This window comes from Haemaphysalis longicornis, unplaced genomic scaffold (assembly GCF_048455015.1).
Source record: "Haemaphysalis longicornis isolate Haplotype H1 unplaced genomic scaffold, Haemaphysalis longicornis Haplotype H1 scaffold_10, whole genome shotgun sequence".
Lineage (NCBI taxonomy): Eukaryota > Metazoa > Arthropoda > Arachnida > Ixodida > Ixodidae > Haemaphysalis > Haemaphysalis longicornis.
The window spans coordinates 87,358,384-87,379,637 of record NW_027526204.1 but is presented as its reverse complement, the minus strand read 5'-3'; the positions used below and the strand labels follow the sequence as shown (position 1 = coordinate 87,379,637).

Genomic DNA, 21,254 nt, shown 5'->3' with positions numbered 1-21,254 from the left:
TTAATTAAGCCATCAAAAATGACATTCGACTTCTAGCTAAATTCCATCACATAGGTAGGCTACTGGTGCACCTTAGTGGAACTGTGATATGACTACATGCACAATGCCTAGAAAAGGCTCCACGTATTGTAAATAACTTGCTGGTCATTTTCGTATTGAATAAGCAGCGATTAACAAAGTGTATATACTGTATCACAATAAGGGGTTCAGACTCGCTATTCCCGCAGACACTTTCTCAACAGTCATGCCGAGAAAAGTACAGGTCAACTTAAGGTCAACTTTAGCAGGCTGACAGAAAGCGTGAGGCCCCAAGCTTAGTGGAGTCTGCCGAAGCATGATTACAGTATTCTTGTAACCTTTTACTGAAAAGTATTCGATTATGCACTGCCTAAACTGTCCTTCCACGTGCTATCTTTAAGAAGTGTACAAATCAATAAAAACTAAGGGAAAAAATAACAATAAATTATAAATCATTCTGGTGGTACCAAATTTTGATAACGCTCCTCTTGCTATGCTGCTCCTTCTGATCAAACTCAACGATACTCTAAAGTACAGGTGAACGGAGGTGGGGCTACAATGTGCCAAAACACAGAAATTGAGATCACAACAAACTGTCGTTTAAAAACTGCTCACTTATAATTACGTACGAGTCGAATCTAAGGAGGCCAATGCACCCGACAGGGGGAATAGAGGGAAGATTATAGGCTTAAAGGACTGCAAAGTAAAAAAAAAATATTTGAAGGGACAATTCGCTCTCTCTCCTTCCCCGCCAGGTTCTGAAAGTTTCACAGCGCTGTGATGTACGCGTAAACTATGATCCAGAGTTAGCAACACCCATTGGCAGGTTGGCATTTTTCTCCCACAAGATACAGGGTGTGTGAGGTATTTGAGAAAAGAACGTTGGCTTCAGGCATGCACAACAGAACATCTCCAGCAAATTTTCACCAAAACATGCGAAGTACTTCTCTTATGGCTTATTTCCATAAATACTCAATTAATCTACCATCGGCAGCAATAAATGACTCGATTCGTCCTCGGAAACGGCTGCATGCATGGATCTGGTGCTTTTTAGAGATGTTGGCCATTGAGTGAGTAATGGCGGCCTTCAGCGAGTGTTTTGTATTATGCGGCTTTTTGCTGGCCCCTCTCTCAACAACACCTTGCGCATAATAGTCGAGCGGAATTAAATCTCGAGAACTAGGAGGCCACGAGTTGAGAGTGACGTGGTCGTAGAAGTTGTGAGCCAGCCACTCTCGGGTGACGCAGGCAGTGTGGGTAGGAGCCGAATCTTGCTGAAAGACATATGGTCTTCCTTTCGAAACACACTTTTTACACGGCTTTCCAACAGTGGGAAGCATATCCACAAACGCGGCAGCATTAATGCAGAGTCCTGCAAAAACGTGTGGCGGCATGACGTCAGCCTCGTCGCTGATGACGGATAACACCATCACAGACGATGAAAATTTCGTGTGCATCGCTGTAGTCACCTCCTCAGTCCTTGCACAAAGCGACCTGTCGTTACGGTGGTTAACTTTTTGGTCTTCATCAAAATTCTTTTCATTTGAAAACAAAAAAAAAAAAAAAGCATTCCAGGCTTCTCAGGTTTTTTCAGCTTGTTTAGCAAGTGCTTGGACCAGACCAGACGATTCTCCAGAGTTTTACCGGACATGACTTTCCCCCTCCTCATGACATAGGAATGGTACCTCAGGTCCTCGTGCAAACTGAGACTGACAGTCCATTCTGCAACATGGAGCTCCTTCACAATGGCCCGCATTGACTACCCTGGGTCATCACTTACGATGACTTCCAGCCGCCAGAGAAAATCAGTTGTTCTGATGACGTCTTACCACTGACAGTGCTTTTTCCTTTACACCGCAGATTCCACGTCACCGCCACAACGCATCAGCTCTGTCCGTGCTTTGTAAACAAAAGAAATCTCTACGTTCAGAAAGATTGCAATTTCCAAGTCGCTGTGGTGCGCGGCCAAGGCGACGAGGACTGCACGGCGTTTCATTTCCTGCTTCAATTTTCAATTTGTACGCTTCCATCTTTGAACAAACTGCGCAGTATGAATGATAAGGGGTCGACGAACAAGAAGACGCACGCCTAGATATATATGATGAGCCTGTTGGTGTCTATAGAGATAAAGAATAGCATTCTCAAATACCTCACACACCCTGTATGTACGTTTACATCGATTACACACAAATAAGTTGATCCTGTAGCTGACCGCACTACTGGATAAAATATTCACAGCTCGTATCGTCGTCTTTCTAGTATTGTGTTTCACTTTATGCTATATATCTAGTTACGACCATAAAGTTTCACGGGGCAAGGGTACGCTCATGTGAGCATTTCAAGCACAAGTCCTAACTTTAAGGCAGTAACACGAATCTCAGCACACGAGAAAGCGGGGATGCAAGAACACAGATCAGTGCTTGATGTTGTCCTTCAGAGCGGCGCTGTGAGCGTCCCGGCTCCAGACCGAGGCGAACAGTTCGTTCTCTCGGCGGAGCGCCGTGTCAAGGGGCTGGGTCAACGATGCCACCATGCCCTGCTTGAGAGCGCGCACAAGCTCTACGGGCCACTTGGTCCGTTCATTCAGCCACTGCAGGGTCTCATCCATCGGACTCTGCTGCTGCGGGCCACCGCACAGCACGTGGCTCGCAAACCCCACGCGGAGCGCCTCGTCCGAGCGCAGCGGCCGACCCGAGGCAAACAGCTCCAGCGCCAATGTGGGGCCTGTGGGAGAGGGGAGGGAGGGAGGGAGGAAGAGAGAGAGTGAGACAGAAGGATGGGACAGAGAGAGAGGCGAGATGGCAGGGAGAGTGAGTGGGAAAGAGAAGGATAGGAGAAAAGACAAAGATAGCAGAGAGAGAGAGAGAGAGAGAGAGATAAGGTGGAAAGGAGAGTGAGTGGGAAATGGACGAGAGAGTGAGAGGAAGAGAGAGATTGGAGAGAAAGAAGATGGAAGGGAGAGTGAGAGGGAAATGGTAGAGAGAGTGAGAGGAAATGAGATACTGAGAGAGAGGGAGATCTGAGGCACATTCACATTTATGCATAACACTACGGGCAAATGGAGCTGTTGACCACACCATGATGTGATAGCGAAGACGATTTTGATAAGAATAAAGAATATTCTATATATACAACAGGCCTGTTGTGTTAATAAGCCGATTAATTCTCTTTAACGGCACCACCAGTGATCTCCCTACACCCCCCCTAGGGGGTGTGTTGACCCCCCCCAGTTTTTCTGGACACCCCCCCTTCCCTTGAATCCCCAAATTTCACTCTTGCCAGTCCTTGTATGGACCTTTTTCAGTATCGATCTGCGCAAGCGCGGGCTGCCCGTCTGCTATTCATGGCAGTAGCCTGAGAAATGGCCTGATAAATGGCGAGAAATTAAAAAAAAACTGAATACGGACCTTTCATGGTAAAAAATGAATTTCTCTAAATTTGTTTTTTTCTTAGATTGAATAGAAAGCACCGCCTCTCAGGTGTATATTGCCGCGAACTATGCATCGGGTTTGTTTATTTGTGTTGCCGGTCTGTGTTATCTCTGTGCCAAGGAAAGCGCGTGTTCCATTCTTTCTTTCTGTGCCGCATGTGTTATCTGTTCTGATAGGGAGAGCATTCCGATCTAACGTGAACAGCCCGGAATAATCTTCTTGGATCTACAATGTTCTCGATGCGAATCGACGGTTCGAGAACCACGCGCGCCGAAAGATAAAAAGCCGGCAGAGCAGACGCCGGGGTATTCAATTTCTGCAACGCTCGCCGACGCAAGTCACTTTGTTGACCGCTGCTTTGCCGCCTCTGTATTCTTTTGAGTTGTTAGGGGAGCACAAGTTCGCTCCAATAAACTTGTTTCTCCTTCAAGACAACTGCGTCGTCCTTGGCTTCGTGACAATATATATATATATAGAAAATAAAAAACGTACATCACGAAGAAGAGCGTTTGGTTAAAAGACGTCTATTATTTAACTAGTGGGATAAAAAAACAGCTTTTCTAGTTTATGACCCCCCCACCCCCGAGCCATTGAGACACCCCCCCTTGATTCGATGCCTGGGGAAACCCCTGGGCACCACTGCAATGGGGTGCCAAAAAGCAGCAACAGGATAAGCTAGTTTTGTACTAACCGCAGTTTCACTGCACTGCAGAGGCATCGTTGGTGACAGCTATGGAATATTTTTTTTGCCTACAAATTTATGAACATTTTTAGCAAGAAAAGTGTGTTCGAAAGTGCCCCATCGCTTACATCAGCCCCCACGCCGACTTTTGACTTATCAGCTAAGATGACACAAAAGTCCATGGGAATAAATTTATTGGATCGCTGGCATGCTTATGCAGTACAAGCTGTGCATGAACTAACAAAAGCTTGATATTAACCATGCGATGGGTTAATATTCTATGTTCTCGTTGATCCCTTCGAGACAGGAATTAGCCTTCGAAGCTCTAGCTGCGCCAATGAGCGCAGACAGTCTGCAGTAGCTGTGCGCTTTGATTTCTAATCACAGAGATTTGCACCAGGCACAACTGCTTACCACATTCGCACCCAATTTTGTGCTGAGTTTTGCTCAATTTCTTGTACGTGGTTTGTACCGGCATGCTGGTAGCGGAAAAACTGCATTCATCCACTCTTTACAGTCGTTTTAACACCTGTGCCGCAATTTTGACAGCACACCACAGAAATTGATGGGACAAGCAAGAAAATTCCACGGGCACCTAAGTCGGCTTACGTGGCTTCAAGGCGAATACATGATGTGTTTGCAGCTCTTCTTTTTCTACATCTTTTCACGCAAATTACTCCGACAGGCAGACTGGCTGCAATTGATGCTGCAGGTTTCCCAAGAGTCAGAGCTCTCCTCCGTGTGCACCCATTCAACGCACGTGCTGCCACGTGCACCTATCACAGCACACGCATCAGGCTACTTCTTGTTCGATTCTGGCAGGATGCCGGGTTACTGCAGGAGTTAAAGCACTTACCCACTGCTCTGGCAACTCCATTTCAAATCCCACACGAACTCGATTTACGTCCTCTTCACAGCAGTGGTCATTTTGGTACCATTTGTGTTGGCTCTGACTACGACTACGACTACAGACACCTTTCGCTACGACTACAGACACCAAGGCTTTTGGCTTAAAGGGGCCATGCAGAGAAAATAAAAGTTTGTTCTATTTGAAGGATTTTGTGTTTTATAGTGCTCCCAGCGCTTATTCGGCAGCAAACGAACCCGTATTCACTGAGAAATCAACAAATTTAGGTTAAAACTTTGATTCTCCCGCCAAGTCGTGTGTTTTCGTAACGTCTGCTACGAAGTCACAAGGGCGGGTATTGAAACGAACTTCCAGTGTGTCAATAAGCTCTGCAGCTTTGCTTACCGTCAGTCCTCCCAGATGGCGCTGCCATACTGAGCTGCGGACCGTTGTGCACCGTTGCTTTGTTTTTGACCGTATTTGCACCTGGCTTGTTTTTTGTTACAGTAGAAAGTAATCGTTTCGTAAAACATGGAGTATGCTCGACGAACAGGGTCACGTGAGACAACGCCGCTTACACCAATTGGCCAGTGTTGTGTAATACAACTCCAAAGCGGTGGATTGCTGTGTAGCTAAAACAAGCATAGTGCGCCCAGTACCCACAGCAGTGTGCATCGGTACTTATATGTTTACGGGCATTTTCGTAACTTTCATTGTTTAGCCCACCACTTTGACTGCTGCAAAATGAATGTGCATTACTTCAGCGCAATTCAGTTTACAAGCTTATAAGCCCTGCTTAAAAGCCCTGTTGGCTTTTGCCGGCCTCAGCCAATCGCACAGCTGGGCGTGATATCATAGGCTCTGTTGCGGGAAATGAGCTAGTGAGTCACACGGCCATTCCCTTTTTTTTGCTAATTATATAGCTTATTTGAGCGAAGTGTGCATTAACAGTGGTGTCAGTATGATGCTGACGAAGCAATCTTTCGAATGAACCAAAGTTGTGTTGGGTGTTGGGCCCCTTTTAAAAAATCGATCCCGGCTGTGAGTCGATCGCCGCCCCTTACCGACGAGGCGCGTCAGGCGAGCCATGCCGCCCCAGGCCGACGTTATGCCCATGCGCATGTGCACAAACTGGACCTCTGCGTCGGGGCTCATGACGCGGAAGTCCGTCGCTGTGGTCAGCTCCGCTCCACCGCCAAGCGCACGACCTTCGACCAGGGCGACCGTGATCATGGGCAGGTTGGCAAGCCTGGCGGGGCACACAAGTGGAAGAGGAGACAACACGCGGGTATGCCATAACATCATCATCATCATCACAACCATCATCACCAGCCTATATACACCCACTGCAGGGCAAAGGCCTCTCCCATCATTCTCCAATTACCCCGGTCCTGTGCTAACTGGGACCAATTTATGCCGTAACACCTGTCTTCAAAAACATTTGAGCGGCTCACATTCCACAATGACCTGGGTTCACTGTTGAATGAGCCCAGAATGGGCTTGTAGAATAGAATTGTAGAAGGGGCTCATTGTAGAATGTAGCCTCGATGCTGCCGTGCGCGGCACTGGGTGCTGTTGCAGCTTGCTTGTTGCAAGCTGCTGCTTCTTATCCGCTGCTGTCGCACACCAGCCACCCTTGACCACCCCTTCTCTCGACAATGATTAAGAACCGACTCCGACCACTTTTTATAAACTCTCGTGGTTGGAGACATTTTTAAGTTCTGTCACGCATTTTTCCGAGCAAACAGGATTCCATCACATGCTTGATTTGAATTCCTTCTCTCACACTTTTTCCTCCTCCTCAGTTGGCGCAGGGCAACAAACGGTGAGGCTTACAAAACATTCTGTGGGAGTGATCATATATCTTACTAATAGCTGCAGATTCTCTTTCAGAGATGACTGCCAGCTGCCAAATATCGGGCATGGCTTGCTGCACGGTTCTTTGGGCAACTACTAACACAAGGTACCACAGGATGTCTCTTTGAGCCGGTAATTAGCAATGGGAACTTGGAGGCAATGTGGGGATGTAGGGTATCAAGTTTGTGTTTTCCTTGCCTGTCCGTGGCATTTCGAAGATGTTTGCAAGGCTGAGATGAGCATCACACGAGAATTTGATTAGACTCTCCTTCACTTTCTAGGCTTGTCATAGCAATTGATCCCAATGGCATCTCGATGCTGGCTCTGAGCTAAGAGCTTGCTTTACCTCGCAGGTTCGTTCACGTGTCCCCTGACTGCAATATCGAGGAACGACTGAGAAATGTCTGCCCTGCAGCACAGGATGGCATAGAGTGAAAGCTGCGGCCCTCGTGCAGTCCTGCTTGCACCCACCTCACAGCAACACTTGACCAACCGTTGTGGTCTGTAAGGCAAAGCAATCCAATGACAAGACCCAGCATACCACTGAGTTGGCTCTGAGACATTACACAGCTTTCCTCCTCTGCGACCTTTCCACTGCCTTAAAAATCACTGCGGCGGCTCTTACAGTGGAGCACTGTACTGGCCCAGACCAAGCATGGCAGTTTTCTTGCTGGAGAGTTTTTCAGTTCCATTATCATCCCCCTGCCATCACTGTGTACAGCAGGCAGTAAATTAAGCTATGACTCTTGTCTCTGCATTAACCACTGTGAAGGGCTACATCTGTACCACTCTCTATGCTAGCTTTCCTCACTGCTTTACACCTCCTTTTGAACTCACATGACGACTATAATTGAGCACTCTGTTCCTTTTTCTAAATTACCAAAGCAAAAACCATGTGCAGGAGGTCATAAATTCCACCGCGTAAGCTACGAACTGCCTGGTTGAGCGTCAGAACTTTGGCCCGCGCAGTTTCATACTCGTTGCCACAGCAACTACCTCTGTTGCCATGGCAACCATCATACACCTTTGCGGTTTCTCACAACCTGCAAAGCAAATGGGTTTGCTGAAGGGCCAGTGGGTACATCGCACTAGAAAGAACAGGCGCTGTTTTCCTTTGTACTGCAAAGCAAAGAACAGGCGTAGCCTCCAGTATATGTTTCGTCTGAACCCCATGCAAGAAAGAAATTTAAGCCCTATTTTACTCACAGGCAAAAAACGATATAGCTGCAATTTCCCCAAACAGAGCTCCCAAAGACATTAGACACCCCCTTTACCGTTTTCTCCCCCACTGGAATGCAAAAAAACCAGCACAGAAATTTAAATATTTATATCTTTCATCGAAGCCAAAATTGGACTGCAGAACCTGTCGCCCCGTTTATTCATTTACTCGGCTGAGGTACACTGCACCATTTAGCATCCACACAGCTGCAAGGGTACAGTGACAACACTTATTCCATGTTACACATGCTATGTAACCAGCAAGTTGCACAACAGCAGTAAGAAGTCCGTTTTCCATTCTTTTGAAGCCATTTACGCTATAGTCTGTACAGCCTGCGATGCCAGCAGCGGATGTATGAAGCAACACCTGGCATCCATTCGGATCGCTTTCCTACCGACAGGAAGTTGTGGATAAAAAACTTTTGCAAAACAACAAAAAAAGAAGTTTGTGGCGACACGTCGCAGCCACATCTGGCCGACGGGATGTACTGTGTGGATGATTAAAGAGTTATGGGGTATTTCATCTACCTCTAGGTGCTTTTATCGAGTAACTTTAAAATCTGACACACGAAGGCGTTTTCACCCCCCCCCCATCAACAAGAGGTTGGCTATTGAGGATGGAAACAGAAGCCACGATCTTGAGTTCAGTGGAACAATGCCTGTGCAACAAAGCCACCACGGCGGGCGTAGATGTTGTTAATGATCACATGTTGATGCACTAACTAATGCTCACTTGTACACGAGCTCGACAGGGCCGAACCAGAAACGCGAATACACATGTTTGAACGACATGGTAACGTTCATGTAAGATTCATCATTTTGTGGCGTGCATTTCAATTTCACAGACCTTCCTGTCCTGGGTTTCATTCATGCTTTCGTCATCATTACCATCGTTCTATCTCCCATGGATCTGACTGATTGATTATGAGGTTTAACGCGCCGACTCAACGCAGGCGATGAGGCGCGCCGTAGTGCAGGGCTCCGGATTAATTTCGACCACCTGGGGATCTTTAACGTGCGCCGAAATCTCAAACACATTGGCGTTTTTGCTTTTTGCCTCCATCAGAAAAGTGGCCACCATGGCCGGGAATCAAACCCACGTCCTTGTGCTCAGCAGCACAACTCGTTAGCCACTGAGCCACCAATTTCCAACTACTCCTGTTCTGTGCTGCCCAACTCCATTTTTCGCCTCTGCATTTTCTTAATTCGTCCCTCCATTGAATTCCTTATTTATAGTTCCATCTCTCGATAGCCACCCTGTTACCCTGATGGCCCACCAGTCGTAATTTCGTTTATTATAAACAATTGCAGACTTTTTTTTTTTTCACATTACAATGCACAACCCATCCACTGTAAAACTTACAGAGCTGTCTTTGCACAATTTCACGCTCGAACAAGCCAGCAGTTCAGTCGTTGAACTGGAGAAATACATTTCAGCTGCAGTTACATTCCCCCTTCCCACGTGACAAGAGAACCGTTACCTTGTTAAGGTATCCTGCATCAGAGCTGACATCTGGCGGCCTTCGTCGGGGGTAGTAATGGATTTCATCGAAACCAGGTTGGCCCCAGAGCACAAGAACGAGTTTGCACCGCACAGGACAACCGCCTTGATGTGGGGCCGTTGCTCTAACGATCCGACAGCGTCGGCCAGTTGTAGCATCATCTCACCTGGAAATCAATAGTTGAAGGGCATATCGTCTGGTCAGGTAGCATAATACAAAATATAAAACGCAGGTCACTGACCAAGAAAAATATAAAAATTGACGTTCAGGGAGTGCTACGGCTCTCTAGTTCCCCGCGTTGCCCCTGAAACATCGCTGTTTATTTTTAAACATCAATTTTTATTTCTGACTTGGCCAGTGACCTGTGTTTCATCTTCTGTATCACCTGGAAACGAGAAAGAACGTCTATTAACAGGCGCCCATGTATGACAGCAGCTTTTTCCATCGACCAACTACTGATGAAGTTGGTGTTAAGCGAGGAATAGAACCTCGCTGTGTGGCAAAATGGGAGTTTTCTGAGAGAGAGAAACTGCACACGAGAAACTGAAACTGCTCAACTGGCCAATGTATACAAACAAATGTCCGAATCTGCAGTTTTCACAATTTAGTTGAGGATATATACGTGACTTTTATCGGTGAATTCTTGTTCTCAGTGTCAATGCATGAGCACGGAATGATTTATGAACGATTGCAAACTAGCTCGAACAATTAGGGAGCCAGAAAACCTATAGCTGTACTTTTTAGTGTAGTTGGGAATTACGTGAAGTTTTTAGTTGTATACGTCTTCGAACTTGATTCCTCTGTACTCACATTTCGGTGCACGAGACGTAATGCAAGAAAGCATTTTTTTTAAGAAAAGATTTGCGGCTCTTAGGCCACACACGCACTGCAAAGGGCACAGCTAACACATTAAAATTGATGGTCCCATCCTGTAAGCAAGACGTAAGCATCGTTTTTAAACCTGAACCTTGAAGTGCGCCGACAACCGGCTCCTAATGATACCACCCCTTCCGAAAATGTGTAGAAAATGAAGATAGACGACTCCCAATTCAGGGTCATCTTTTTCTGGCGTCCTTTTTTTTTTTTTTTTAATTTTCCAAGGTATCTCGAGGTCTAACATGCTCTAAATAAATTGAGAAACATTCCAGATCACAGACGTCCACCTGGAACTTTATCTTTCTTTTTCTGAGAATACCGTACACTGCTGAATACCGTACACCGTACACTGCTGAAATGTAAGAACCGACCATCCCAGTGTCGATGCAGATATGTACTGTTGGTGATAAACACTTGGGCGTTGTCTTACGCGCTCCGAGTACACTCACCCGAAAGGCAATTTCGCTTCGCCGGGTCATTGAAGACGATTTGCGCGACGCCAGTTGCAATATCTTCGACGAGATCGACTCTGCCTTGCGACCTGAGCGAGCTCAGTTTCAGGCGGAACTCCTCGGTGATGGCAGGCATGTTAATCGCGTTCATTTCAGTCTTAACACGCGCACTTTCCTCGTCGCCGGCGCACCGGCAATCAATGCGTTTCCGTCGCGTGACATATGCAGATGCGAGTAATGGGAGCTCGAACAGGCGCGTATCTCCTAGGCGCCCGTACAGCTGGGCTTACGGCGGCCGGTGAACGTCCGGCAGCAGTCGACTATGATACTCGCCTAATCAGCGGCAGGGGCAGCGCGGGCGACAAAAACTAAAATCTCGCAATTGAGGTTTAATTTTCTTTTTTTCGCATGAAATAAGGTTATATAACATTTTAGTACCATTAAAAATGTAAATTAAAATTTACCCGTTGGTTATTTACGACCATTAAAAGTGTAAATTAAGATTTACCCGTTGGTTATTTACGAAAGTGTCGCTAACGCCTCAACTGTACAGGCGACCATAGAGTTAATGAGATGTAAAATTAGTTCCAAGCGGTGCGTCGAAAAACCAAGTCTTTTATTGCACTCAACAGTGTTCCTAGTGTTAGTAAAGGCAGTAAAGGTTACACTTCTACGACCAACCCTGTTTTGTCGTCGTTCCTCGTTGTTCGTTCGTTCCTCCAAAAATGACTAATTATCTCTAATTGTCTTGGGAACTAATTGAGCAACTGAAGGAAATAATGCCATATTTGAAATCAGTGGGGCGACAGCAGCAAGACTGACAAGTGTCACAGAGTTTTACTTTAAAACTAAAAAAAAGTTTTTTTTAAGAGCAGTGTCCCCCCTTTAAGTTCCTAAGGCCTAGATTATCGGCCCAGGAGACTGATGTTCTCCCAGCAATGCACTTGCGTGAAGCAGTGGAGGTGACTTTACAGGAATTCGGTGCATTGCAGCCAAGCCCACTGCACAATGACTTGGAATTTGTAAAGTTGGCTTTTCTAAATTGCCTCTGTGTATTGCAGTGAAGTGTCAACACAGTATATGAGCCATATAAGAAAGCCTAAAAGGACTGCTTAAAAGCAACGGATATGGCCACACCGAGTGTTTACACACTACTAAGGACTCTTTAAAGAGGCCATGCAGACAAAACCCAAGTTTGGTTCATTCGAAAGATTGCCTAATTGGAATATCATACTGACTCCACTTTCAACATCAACTTCACTCAAATAAGCAATATAATTAGGAAAAAAGGAAATGGCCATGCGACTCACTAACTCAGTTCCCACATTAGAACCTATGGCATAATATGCACAGCTGTGCGATTGGCTGAGGCCGGCAAAAGCAAACACAAGTTAGGCAGGGCTTATAAGCTTGCCAAACGAGCTATTTGCAGTTAAATGTAATGCATATTCGTTTTATAGCAGTAAGAATAGTGCAGTAAACAATGTAAGTTATGAAAGCAGACGTAAACATAGAAGTACCAATGCGTACTGCTGCTGCACTGCACGCACTACACTTTATATAGCTGCATAGCAGTCCTGCGCTTTGGGGTTGTCTCAAACGACACTGGCTGATTGGCATAAGCGACATTGTCGTACGTGACCCTGTTTGTCAAGCGATGTTTCACGAAACGATTAGTTCCAACCATAACAAAAACATGCCAGGTTCAAACAGTTGGAAACAAAGCAAGGGTCAATTTCTTAGTGAATAAAGCATCGTTTGCTGCTGGAAAAGCTCTGTTGGCACTATAAAACACGAATTCAAATAAAACCAACTTGTATTTTCTCTGCACGGCCCCTTCATTGTCGCCATTGTACTTGCATATAGTGATGCCAAGATGTTACGACGCAGGTTTAAATTTCGCATCGTCATCTTTGTAAAACACATTGTGTTAGTCGTTAGTGACTAAAGCATCTTTTTTTCCTACACACAGGATTGATTAAATATTTTAATGTCCAAACACGCCTGCTGTATTTCTGAGGTTAAATACATAAACGGTTACCATGCAGCACATTTCAATGTGCGCAGAAAACCCGAGGCAGTGTGAAACTGTGTTCGAAGAGGAGCAGAGCTTTGGTCGAATCAAGTTGACCTTAAAATCTGCATGGGAACTCGATGCCAGTTTGAAAAATCAATAAATTCAGTCCAGGTATAATAAAAACTATTTTTATTTGCAACAAGTACTTGGCTGGGCTTATTGATCCCCCAGATGTTTATACATTCCGCGATACTCCTTTTTTTTTTCTTCCCACAGTCAATTCGTACACATGTGTACAGGAACGCATGTGCGATCAATGCTTTATATTTCGTTTTAGAGCTTCTCTGTTGGCAGGCCCACTCCACACTGTGGAGAAAAGCTTCAGTTCTTCTCGCAGGCTGTCGACCGTCGAGAGCTCCCTCGATCTCACAATTGTCTCCTTGAGAGTCTGCAACAGTTCAAGGGGCCACAACTTTGTTCAACTTGAACGTACTAGCCTTTTGCGATTCACCCAACTCTCCACTTCATTCAACCGCGAAAGACATTTCATATCACATGTATATGTATACAGTAGACTATCGATAAACGGAACTTCAAGGGACCAAAAAAATTAGTTCCGTTTAACAGGAATTCCGTTTACTGAGAGACATGTGCAAAGGTGCAAATTTATGTGCGTGCACACTCTTAATGGCATTTCATGGAACTCTAAGCACTAGAAGGTGAATGTAGCTGGTAGTTTTTCAGAAAGCAAGAAAACTACAAGAGGATTAGGTGGAGCATTCACAAAGTTGATTTGGCAACAATGAGTCGCTGTGCACTACAAAATGCATAAATTATTTTTGTTTGAGTCCTTGCAACTGCATTTTCACGGAGGCTAGAGGCCAGAACTTCGCGAGTGCTTACGAGCCACCAAATTTAGAAGACGGCAACGTCGTAATAAAGCGCGAATAGCACCACGATGGCACGAACGAGGTGGCAGGAGCTGAGCCCTTTAACCTCGGCGTCTTGAATCGAGACCGAACGACTGGAACAAGAACTGCGATGTTGCATTCGTTGCGCTAACATGGCTAACCACTTACGAGACGACGCTTACGAGGCCAACGACGCTAAAAAACAAAACACGGAGGAAGAAAAAACAAAAATGAAACAGCCGGAACCGTAAAAAGCGATTCTCATGCTGAGGGGTATCACAAGAAGTTCCGATTCTAGTTCCGTTTACACGGTGATGCAGAAATTTTAGTTCCGATTACCGGAAGTTTTTTTACGTTATCTGAATACAAAACCAACCAACTTACAGGCTACTGTTCCGTTTAAGAAGCAATTCCGTTTAATTAAGCGATTTCCGTTTATCGAGATTCTACTGTATATATATATATATATATATATATATATATATATATATATATATATATATATATATATATATATATATATATATATATATATATATATATATATATATATATATATATATATCTTATAGACAGTATATAAGGTTGGCAGTCAAGAAAACCTCGGAAAGCAAAGGTAGGTTGTGGTGAGTCATAGAAACAGATGAAGAATTTTTTCAGTCAGAAAGAAAGTGGTGAAAAAATGCCTGCGGGGTGGGATCCGAACCCACAACCTCCAGAATACTGGTCTGGTGCGGTAACCACTGCGCTACCGGCGGGGCTGTTTCCCCACCACTTTCTCGGGTATTTATGTTAAGGTATTTTTGGTTTCCTGCACTTGGGGGTGGTAGCCAGCACCACTCGGACTACTCGAGGTGAAGGACCTTCTTTTTAACCCCTGGGCCGGGTGGGTTTGGATCCCACCCGGCGGGCATTTTTTTTTCACCACTTTCTTTCTGACTGAAAAAATTATTCATCTGTTTCTATGACTCACCACAATCTACCCTTTGCTTTCCGAGGTTTTCTTGACTGCCAACCCTTATTTTCTGTCTTATTTTACTGAGCCCCTCATTCGCCGCGGTGGCTCAGTGGCTAAGGCGTTGCGCTGCTGAGCACGAGGTCGCGGGTTCGATTCCCGGCCGCGGCGGCCGCTTTTCTGATGGAGGCGAAAAGCAAAAACGCCCGTGTGAACGAGATTTCGGTGCACGTTAAAGATGCCCAGGAGGTCAAAATTAATCCGGAGCCCTCCACTACGGCGCGCCTCATCGCCTGCGTTGCGTCGGCGCGTTGAACCCTACAGTCATCACATCTATATATACATACATACCCATACACACACACACACACACACACACACACACACACACACACACATGTATATGCAGAAATAAGAATTGGCAGTCAAGAAAACCTCGGAAAGCAAAGGGGAGACAGACAGTGCTGTAAGTACTTATGGTACAGCTATAATATTTTGCAGGTACATTCTTTGGGACAGGTAGACTGCAAATAAAGTTTAGGTATACAGAAAAGTGATTTTTTGGCAAATTTTTGGTCCTCAAGACCAGTGTCTCTCCAAACCGAGAAAGCATAAGAGATACTATTGCAAAACCTTGAAATTTTGCGTTACACTCCCCTAATATGGGCAGGACCGACGCAGTATAGACCAGCACTAAAACCATACCGTATTTTCCAGTGTATAAGTCGCAGTTTTTTTCTGAAATTTTCGTTAATGCTTCTTATCTACCGGTGCGACTTATGTATGGAATTAATTTGGTACGTGGCAGCTGCACGTGGTCCCCGCTCAAAAAGGTGCCTGTACACTGTGTGATGTCAGCGCACGTTAAGAACACAGCTCTAGGGTCTAAATGGATGGATGATTTGTTAGCAAGTCGGAGGAAGAAGGCTTCGATGGTTTTGCCCAAACGCCGTCTGTAAGTACATGCCATCTGTGTGTATCAATAAACCATTTTTGAGAAGTTAGTTCTGTCTAGACTTTGGACGGTATATGCACATGTCTAGCACTGCTTACTGGGGGATGCATTCAGAGGTGGCGGCCACCGCAACCATGTACTTTCGCTGAACTTTCTAACGAACTTATCCTCTACGGGTTTACCTTATTAACAAGAGCATTTTGTACACACTTATGCACCGGTGCCATTTATATTCGTTTTTTTTTTCGGAAAAACTGCCGGCTTGAGGGGGGTGCGACTATACAAAAGTGTGACTTATAGACCAGAAAATACGGTAGTTATGTGTTCAGTGCATGTTAGCACTCAAGTAATTCGATCAAATCGCCCATTCATGTTCCTTAGTGGTGGCCTAGGTTGGCAGCGGCCAATCGCGCAAACAAGATTCTGTTATCTCACAGAGAAATCACTAGAAAGTGGCTGGAATCACACTCCATCTGTTTTCTTTAATATCTCGGTTATTGGTTTGAAGCCTGCAATACAAAACTGTCACCGTTGTTGTCGGAACAAAGCTTATTAAACCAGGCATGTATTTTGTATTCTTGGCCCCCTTAAACAACATGCAATTGCCATTTTGAAGAGGAAACACGTTACAACGCTCAAATCAACTTACCCGCACAACGTGAGCGTCACCGGCGATGTAGCGGCCGAGCCACTTCTTGGCCTCCAGTAGCGGGCTTTCGTAGCTCTGAAGGATGTCGTCCGCTAGTCCCAGTTCCAGGGCTTCCTCAGCGCTGATTTTCCGGCCCGAAGAGATGAGCTTGAGTGCTTCCGAAGGTCCCAGCAACCTCACCAGCCTCGTGATTCCACCCCAGCCCGGAATCAGGCCCATCCTGACCTGCGTGCATTGAATTTGTTTCTATCCAAGATATAACAAATATTCCTTGGGCAATTACCGTGTTTGAAGAATTGTAACGTGCCTTCGATTGTAACGCGAAGTAGAATGCAACACCCGGAAACTGCAAAAGGAACTTGGTGCTGATTCTACTCCGCACACGAAATAATGACGTTAAATGATGCTTCAAAATTGCACAAAACATTTTATTGCACATAAATCTGCACACACTGTGGGCAGCCAGAGCCCTTCTAAGAAACTTCGCACTTGAAAATGTGGTGCCTTTGTTTTCACCAACCGTTAGAATCATGTGCCTTAAAATCATGCAAATACGGTAAGTCGGTTTACGTGAATTGAAGTTGCAAGCTGATGATTATAAAATACTCCTGCATTGTGCTTGCGTTCTTCACTTTTGCTTCTTTGTCTATGGGGGTGAATTACCAACAAGAAAACTGGCCGCAATTTAGGTGGCGGCCTCCCCATAGTCACAGCTCTCCTCCATGTGCACCTGCCGTACGCACATGCTGTCGCATTAACCTTTCACTGGGCACGCATCAGGCTACCGTATCCTCGTATGTATAACCCACCCCTGCATACGTATAATACGCAGCCCTACTTTCAGCCCACCGGGTAAGAAAAAAAATCATCGCAAGTACAGGAAAGGCTGCACCAAAGCTACTGCTCAAGAAATATATCACATACGATGTAGACAGAAAAAGTGCATATTCAGCAAGTGGAATACACTGACTGCAAGGCGAAAGTCACAACTCACTAATGAAATTCAGTTGTGAGAGTGCGCTCATCCTTGTTTTTTCTTCCTTGCCCTTGTATGTTTTGTGCAATCGCTGCCATGGCAGGCTTAGTCAGTGTCACTGTGTAGGAGCTTCACGGCACAATGCGCATTGCTGTGAAGCTGCAATAAAGAAAAGAACCCCCACATATTATCTGCACCCCTGCTTTTCCACTGAAATTTTCGCATTTTTTGTGCAGTTATACGCGCAAAAATACGGTAATTCTCGCGCCATTCTTTCTTGCACGGCGCCAGTTTAGCCCAGTGGTAAAAATGCACTCACTTCCTCCTCCAGAGACATTGCTTCAAATCCCACAGGAACCCAAATCTGTTTTTAGTTATTTATTTTTCCTTTCCAGTGGCAGCCATTTCGGTACCATTCATGTTTGCGCCACCTAGGAGCTGCTTCGTTGTTACAGACACCGACTTATTTACTGAATGGCCATTCAATGCTTTCGCATTAAAAGCATTCAACAAGACCACATAAAAAGACTCAGCTCATGCTACTACTGGCATCTTGCACCATCTCTTAAAGGCAGCAGGCATGATCGCACACACAGCGGTCATGATGCGTATGCACACATGAATACAGAAATCTCTGCTTGTGGTGGTCAGAAAAGCGTTATCTCCTGCGATGAAATGTTACTGTTGGCTTGCAAGCACATCAGATCTGACACTAACACTGACTTGATTAACTGTAGTGGCCCTAGAAAATGAGCAGTTTATGCAGTTTCTTTGTATCTGATGTAACAAATAAATGAAGAAAGATACCCGACATTTCTACGCTTGCCATTTCCGACAACTGTTCCGCGTGTTTTGTGGTGAAATGAACGTGCGTTACCTGGACGAACTGAATCTCAGCCCCAGGCACCAAGATGCGAAAGTCGCAGGCAGTTGTAAGCTCTGCACCTCCACCTGAAAGATGGCGCCAAAAGAAAGGAGCTTATTAAGTAATCTTGTGTAGACAAATGGCATGCCCCTGAATTGATAAGGGAAGCAAGGAGGGAGGGAGGGGGGGTACTGAGGCCAACATTTGTGCTCAGTTCGAAAATATCCCACAGGTGAGATGGCTGACTGGGATATCTATGTATGGAACGAAGAAAGTATTTTAAGGAATACGAGTGCAGGAAGAGGTGAAGAATGGAGCAGCCCCTAAGATTCTCTGGCAGTGGTTTGTTCGTATGCATGAAAAATGGTTTGACAAGATTAATTTGTCTGTACATGTAGAGTAATAGTATTGTTTACCATCCTCTCTGCTCCAGCATAAGCAGCTTTGGGTCTTGACGCAGCCCGGCGTGGAAAGACTTGCCGATGTGCAAAATACAGCACCGAACCAGAAATCACCCCAGACGGTGGAATGACGTAATGCATAACTTCAAGCTGCGTGCACACCTCACAGCTCAAGTGCCGCTTGAGCAGTGCACCCCAAACTTTATGAATGGAGATTAGATGAATTCCTAAACTATGACTCCTACTGCAAAAAACTGGCCGATGACGTTGCTGCAATGACATTTGTTGAGCCAAATACTGCCTAGGCTTTAACACAATTGCATAGCACGTTACGTAGCCTCTGAAAGCTACTTTAGTTCAATGATGCAGTGCAAGCACTAAAAGAGTTAGCAACAAGAAGAGCGAATGCACCACTTCATTAACTTTGCTAATTACCAGGAAGATCTTTTTTTTCTGTTTTCGGAGAGTGCAGAACATAGCAGTTATTGCGACAGCAACGTGCTCGTTAACGCACCTAAAGCCCTGCCCTGCACCAGGGCTACACTGACGAGAAGCAGTGTCAACTACATAACATAACAGTGACTCCTCAACGCACCTAAAGCCCTGCCCTCCACCAGGGCTACACTGATCAGGGGCAAGTCGCGAAGACCCATGAGGGCTGCGTGCATGATGGTGGCCATTTGGGCCCCCTGCTCAGGCGTGTTCAGGGCCTTCATCATGTCCAGGTCACCACCGGAGCAGAAGACACTGCCACCGCCACTGTGGAAAACGAGGCCCTTGCCCTCCTTCCATGAGCGGAGCTCTGTGACGGCATCGTGCAGCTTCACCATCATCTCCCCTGGAAAGAAAAAAAGCAGGCAGTGGTACGTGGTTCGCACGGAAGCCATGAGAATCACTGTTCAAAATTTCTCACGGCAGCACAGCCTCTGACTGGCTAAGCACGCCACCCGGAGCTTCCCTAGGAAAAATGTTCCGCAAAAATTCCTTCCTAAGGCTGCTTCTGCGGTGCTGTGGCATAGTACCGGCTTTGAAACGGGAAGACTCAAAATTGAATCCAGCATAGGGCAGCTGTTTTGTCGCAGTTTTCATTCAATGGAATTTCATTAGCGATTTTTAAAGCGAAGCTGTGTATGCCTCACTGGTGCCGTCCATCGTTACACCCACAACGCACTGCACAAAGGCTAACTTACAGAATGGGTTTCCACAAAGGCACAACAATCAGAACACACATTTAGACAATGGGGGGGGGTCTATACACACAAAGCACAATACGGTATAGCACTGAAAGACAAATTCGCATTGCATCGATGATGACGAAACAGGTAGCTTGACACGCGCACGCATTCGGGTCGCTCAGCACTTCTTTTGGTTCGTTGCGTGGTCGCTGGCTTAAGCTTTGGTGGAGTGGCGTTCGACGTTGACTCTGGCAGTCTGGATTTTGGACTTTGACGTTGGCTCAGGTTGCATGGGAGAAAACATCACATTTTAATCACCCTTCTCTTATGAGCAAACTGGACAATTAGGAACTCAATTGAAGTGTTAATCCTCCCTTCCTGCTATTCCCATTTCCCCCCTCTGGCCAACCGGCCTTCCCTTCCCAATAAAGGACTTTACTACTACTACTTCTCTTTGATTTTTACACTCTGGTTGTTCCCATATTTTATCACACGATCGACGCAGATCTGGTTGAGTTGAGGACGGGTTGTGTTCGTGCAGTTGGGCTGCGTTAGTTGGCTGGGTTGGGTAGCGTTAGGTTAGGTTACGTTGGGTTACATCTAGACCTCACCTCGGACACCTGAGCGCGGTGCGGGAGTACCATGCATTGGTTACCCGTGCAAAATGGAGGTGAATTCAGGTTGATTGATTGATTGTAGGGTTTAACACGCCGACGCAACGCAGGCGATGAGGTGCGCCGTAGTGGAGGGCTCCGGATTAATTTTGACCACCTGGGGATCTTTAGCGTGCGCCGAAATCTCGTACACACGGGCGTTTTTGCTTTTCGCCTCCATCAGAAAAGCGGCTGCCGCGGCCGGGAATTGAACCCGCGACCTCGTGCTCAGCAGCGCAAGAGGTGAATTCAGGTCTGTTTACTTTACTTCAGGTGATATTATTAAGCAAATTTTATGCCTGCCAGGCTTTTGTGGAAACTGCCGTGAGAAATATCCGACGGTAATCTTCACGGCTGGCATGAGAATAGACACAGCCATGAGAAACAAAACAACCTTCCGCGTGGCAGCTGGAACGGAGCGCCAGTTACGATGCGTGTTCAGATAAACACTACGTACCTGAAAACGAGTTGCGCTTCGAGGGGTTGCTGAACTGTAGTTCGGCGATGCCGGTGTGGTCATCCTTCGTTAGTTGAATGGAGCCACCTTTCAATCCCAAAAACTTTGATCGCAAATCGTCCGGTAACGTTGCCAAAGGCCTCACGCCAAACGCATTTCTGGCACGCAACCGAGAAAAAAGCGCGATAGCGTACTTCATGACGGTTATATCTCCGTGCAAAAATTTAGTTCAAGCATTTATGACAACGTCTTTTTGCTGATAAAACTTTCAAAAGGCACGAAGAACCGGTAGAACCCGCATTCTATCTAGCAGCCGACACTCAATTTAATTGATGTCCTTGTATCCCACCACTGCGG

The 21,254-nt window shown here is 45.9% G+C and overlaps 2 protein-coding genes across 2 annotated transcripts; both read right to left on the bottom strand.

Annotated features, from left to right (window-relative positions):
• Positions 1-1,568: 1,568 nt before the first annotated feature.
• Positions 1,569-11,209, bottom strand: LOC144158880 (ethylmalonyl-CoA decarboxylase-like). Its single transcript, XM_077690055.1, has 4 exons — positions 10,881-11,209; positions 9,535-9,721; positions 6,043-6,227; positions 1,569-2,742 (listed from the first exon to the last, which is right to left on the bottom strand). Exons 1-4 carry the CDS (start codon positions 11,032-11,034, stop codon positions 2,432-2,434), a joined length of 837 nt encoding a protein of 278 aa, XP_077546181.1. The 5' UTR covers positions 11,035-11,209; the 3' UTR covers positions 1,569-2,431.
• Positions 11,210-13,072: 1,863 nt separating this feature from the next.
• LOC144158878 (ethylmalonyl-CoA decarboxylase-like) lies at positions 13,073-21,252 on the bottom strand. Its single transcript, XM_077690053.1, has 5 exons — positions 20,898-21,252; positions 19,208-19,450; positions 18,224-18,297; positions 16,371-16,595; positions 13,073-13,348 (listed from the first exon to the last, which is right to left on the bottom strand). Exons 1-5 carry the CDS (start codon positions 21,094-21,096, stop codon positions 13,214-13,216), a joined length of 876 nt encoding a protein of 291 aa, XP_077546179.1. The 5' UTR covers positions 21,097-21,252; the 3' UTR covers positions 13,073-13,213.
• Positions 21,253-21,254: the final 2 nt, after the last annotated feature.

Excerpts from the sequence above, each read along its gene's own strand:
- LOC144158880 (XM_077690055.1), bottom strand. The coding sequence starts at position 11,034 with ATGAACGCGATTAACATGCCTGCCATCACCGAGGAGTTCCGCCTGAAA. Across the intron at positions 6,228-9,534 it reads ATGCAGGATACCTTAACAAG|GCTTGCCAACCTGCCCATGA; the intron begins GTAACGGTTCTC and ends GTGCCCCGCCAG. Across the intron at positions 2,743-6,042 it reads TCGCCTGACGCGCCTCGTCG|GCCCCACATTGGCGCTGGAG; the intron begins GTAAGGGGCGGC and ends CCTCTCCCACAG.
- LOC144158878 (XM_077690053.1), bottom strand. The coding sequence starts at position 21,096 with ATGAAGTACGCTATCGCGCTTTTTTCTCGGTTGCGTGCCAGAAATGCG. Across the intron at positions 18,298-19,207 it reads GGTGGAGGGCAGGGCTTTAG|GTGGAGGTGCAGAGCTTACA; the intron begins GTGCGTTGAGGA and ends GCCATCTTTCAG. Across the intron at positions 13,349-16,370 it reads GTGACGCTCACGTTGTGCGG|ACTCTCAAGGAGACAATTGT; the intron begins GTAAGTTGATTT and ends GAACTGTTGCAG.